The sequence below is a fragment of the Poecilia formosa genome, unplaced genomic scaffold (genome assembly GCF_000485575.1).
Source record: "Poecilia formosa unplaced genomic scaffold, Poecilia_formosa-5.1.2 Scaffold27, whole genome shotgun sequence".
Lineage (NCBI taxonomy): Eukaryota > Metazoa > Chordata > Actinopteri > Cyprinodontiformes > Poeciliidae > Poecilia > Poecilia formosa.
In genome coordinates, this window is record NW_006799966.1 from 3,674,542 (window position 1) to 3,677,190 (window position 2,649).

A 2,649-nucleotide genomic window follows, 5' to 3' on the forward strand; every position below is an offset into this window, starting at 1 on the left:
CAGCACTGTAGAGCACAACAAAGTAGAAACCTTGAACATAAGACAATCTTTTTAAGGAAAACTGCACAGGCAGAGCAGGAGGAACACAATACAATCATCCTATGCTCGCCATCTAAAAGCTGAAGAAAATAACTCATGGGTTTAATTAATGAGGAGCAGCGTCAGAGAAACGCCATCATCAGCTTGTTGTGGATCGCAACCCATTGCCTGGTGATGCTGGAGCGGAGCATATGTCCTCAGCTTCTTCCAGTGTTTTGCCTCCTAACTTCTCTGCCACAGCCTCAGTCCTCATCCTCCTCTTCTTCTCTCTGGCTGTTGATCATGTCAAAACCTTTGTCCTTCCATTGACAGAATTGTAACACTGTGTTGGGCTCTGCCCATGTACACTACACATGGCTGGCAGTTGATGGTTAATGAGCCATTAACCATTGACCTATTTCAGAAACTGGCTGATTATTGGTTGATCTAATGCTTCACACAGTTTTACCTATATTGGAGAAATTCAGGACTCACCTGGGAGCAATTTACCAATTCAGTACAGATCAACACGCTCAACATGCATGTTTTCTACTCTCTGTTATCTTTATTTCTTCATTACAGGTTATATGGAGTGTCATTCCAAATCATATTTTGACAGCCTGAAAACACTGTAAGGACAAAAGACTGAAGCAAAGACCTGAGAAGACTAAAAAACTAAAAAACGAATTCAATGAAATGCCACTCATGGACAAAATCATCATACATTACCTTTATTTTCTGGTGTATTACAACAATTATCATGAAAGTTAGATGTCAGCCTCTAACTTTTTTAAAGCCGCTGTTTGATGAGCAATGAGTTGTACAGTTTTTTTTTTTTTTATTTACATGCAAGGATTGGGCCAACAAGTATTCACAACAAATTAAAAATTCAACCTCCAAAATTATTAATATGTTAATTTTCCTCCTTTCTCAGAAATAGAAGAGCCACATTTGTGTTTTTTTAACTCACGTGAAGCTTAACTTCCAGTGCTATGCACAGTAAAGACACAGGTTGCTGAGAGTGAAACAAACCCATGCACAATCCTTAGAAAATAAATAACATTGTTTTCAGAATGTTTTAACGATGATTCGAGAATGGCTTCTGCCTTTGACTTTTAACTATAGTCGCACTCACACTTCTGCATCTGCGCATTACCAGTTCAACGAAACCAGGATTTCTTGTAGAAGCATGCACGCGTCATTAACGCCTCTTTTAGCAGAAATTTTATTACAACTTGGCTGTTGCTAAATGCCATGAAACCCTGTCTTTACAATTAGACACCTCAAGATGGCAGTGCAGAACAAGTCAATGGGATCGAAGGATTTGAACTTTGCAGTTTGGTGGGGCGCTGAGTTGATAAAATGACATCTGAACTGAATAAGCATAAGAAACTGGGTATTTCAAATAGAGTTCAAAAGATCTATTACATTTTGTATTATTTGTTTGTTTTTTTCAGGTGTAGAAAAGGGAGAAAGAGTGAAAGCAAGACATTGAACGGAAGGAAAAGAAAGCGCTATGTAGAAATGTGTGGTCATCGAGGCACACATGGCTTTACGTCCTGGCAGTCGCTGTGGTTGTGGTGGTGATGAAGCTTAAGATAATCGGATCCTCCGGTACTCGGATGGAAGGAAGATATTCCATTTAGGTTCAAAACGAATTCCTTCCTTTCCGGCGCTTGAACAGCTGAGGGGCTGGAATATTGAGGCAATCCCACTGGAAACAAACAGAACCAAAGTCAGGATCAGCATGTGTGTGGTGGTGTTGGAGCTTATGGCAAGCCACGCAGCATTTTTTAAAGGACAGCTTTAAAAAAAATGCCAACAGATCTGACATGTTTTGTTTATTGCTGCTACTAAAACGTTTTTTATATATATATATATTTTTTTTTTGTTAATTGCAATATTCTCTCTCTTTCTGCAAATGAATTACAGAAGTGACTATGCTTTTCATAATAATTTAGAGGAAATGTTTTAAGTAGTTTGTAGAATAAAAATAAAAAACTGTTTTTTTTTTACTAAAACATGCCTAAAATAGTAAAATGAGTAAAATGTTTGACAGTGTTAATTCAAATTCAATCTTAAATATAATATTATGCAAATTAGGCTTAAGCTAAGTTAAAAGATAACAATTCTGCCTCATTTTGTTTGAGTGTCCACATAGTGATATAACGTCTTAGCACTTTGCTACTTTGTTGCAAAGTAGTAATACTTGTGTCTCATATGTGTTTTTATTGTTGTGTGTATTATTTATTATTTAATACATAGTCGGTGCAGCATATGTAGGACGTACAAAAGGTCAAAAATAATACACAAGTAAAAATATTCTCACATTGCACCACACAGTTTTGAGGCCCAGAAATGTAGCCAGGTCTCTCTTCAAGCAGTTTATAGTAGAGCTTCCTTCACTCGTCTGTTATTCATCAATAAAATAAAATAAAATCATGATAGGTGCCATTTTAAATGGAATGAAATGATCAACATTTAAACGTATCACAAATGAAGAAGCGTCTATAATTCACCTACAATATGACGTCTTAACGTTTAGGGTCAATCATCGTATTTTTTGGAAGACTTTCAGTAGAAATAGGCGTTATTTTCTGAAATGTATTAGAACATATATATATATATATA

At 36.3% G+C, this 2,649-nt stretch overlaps 1 protein-coding gene across 1 annotated transcript in view; it reads right to left on the bottom strand.

Annotated features, from left to right (window-relative positions):
• LOC103135805 (forkhead box protein F2-like) overlaps positions 1 to 2,649 on the bottom strand; it is a 4,198-nt gene continuing 1,549 nt past the window's right edge. The window contains exon 2 of the mRNA XM_007548728.2: positions 1 to 1,732. Coding sequence (XP_007548790.1) covers positions 1,551 to 1,732 — 182 coding nt within the window. The 3' untranslated portion in view covers positions 1 to 1,550. The remainder of the gene's footprint in view (positions 1,733 to 2,649) is intronic.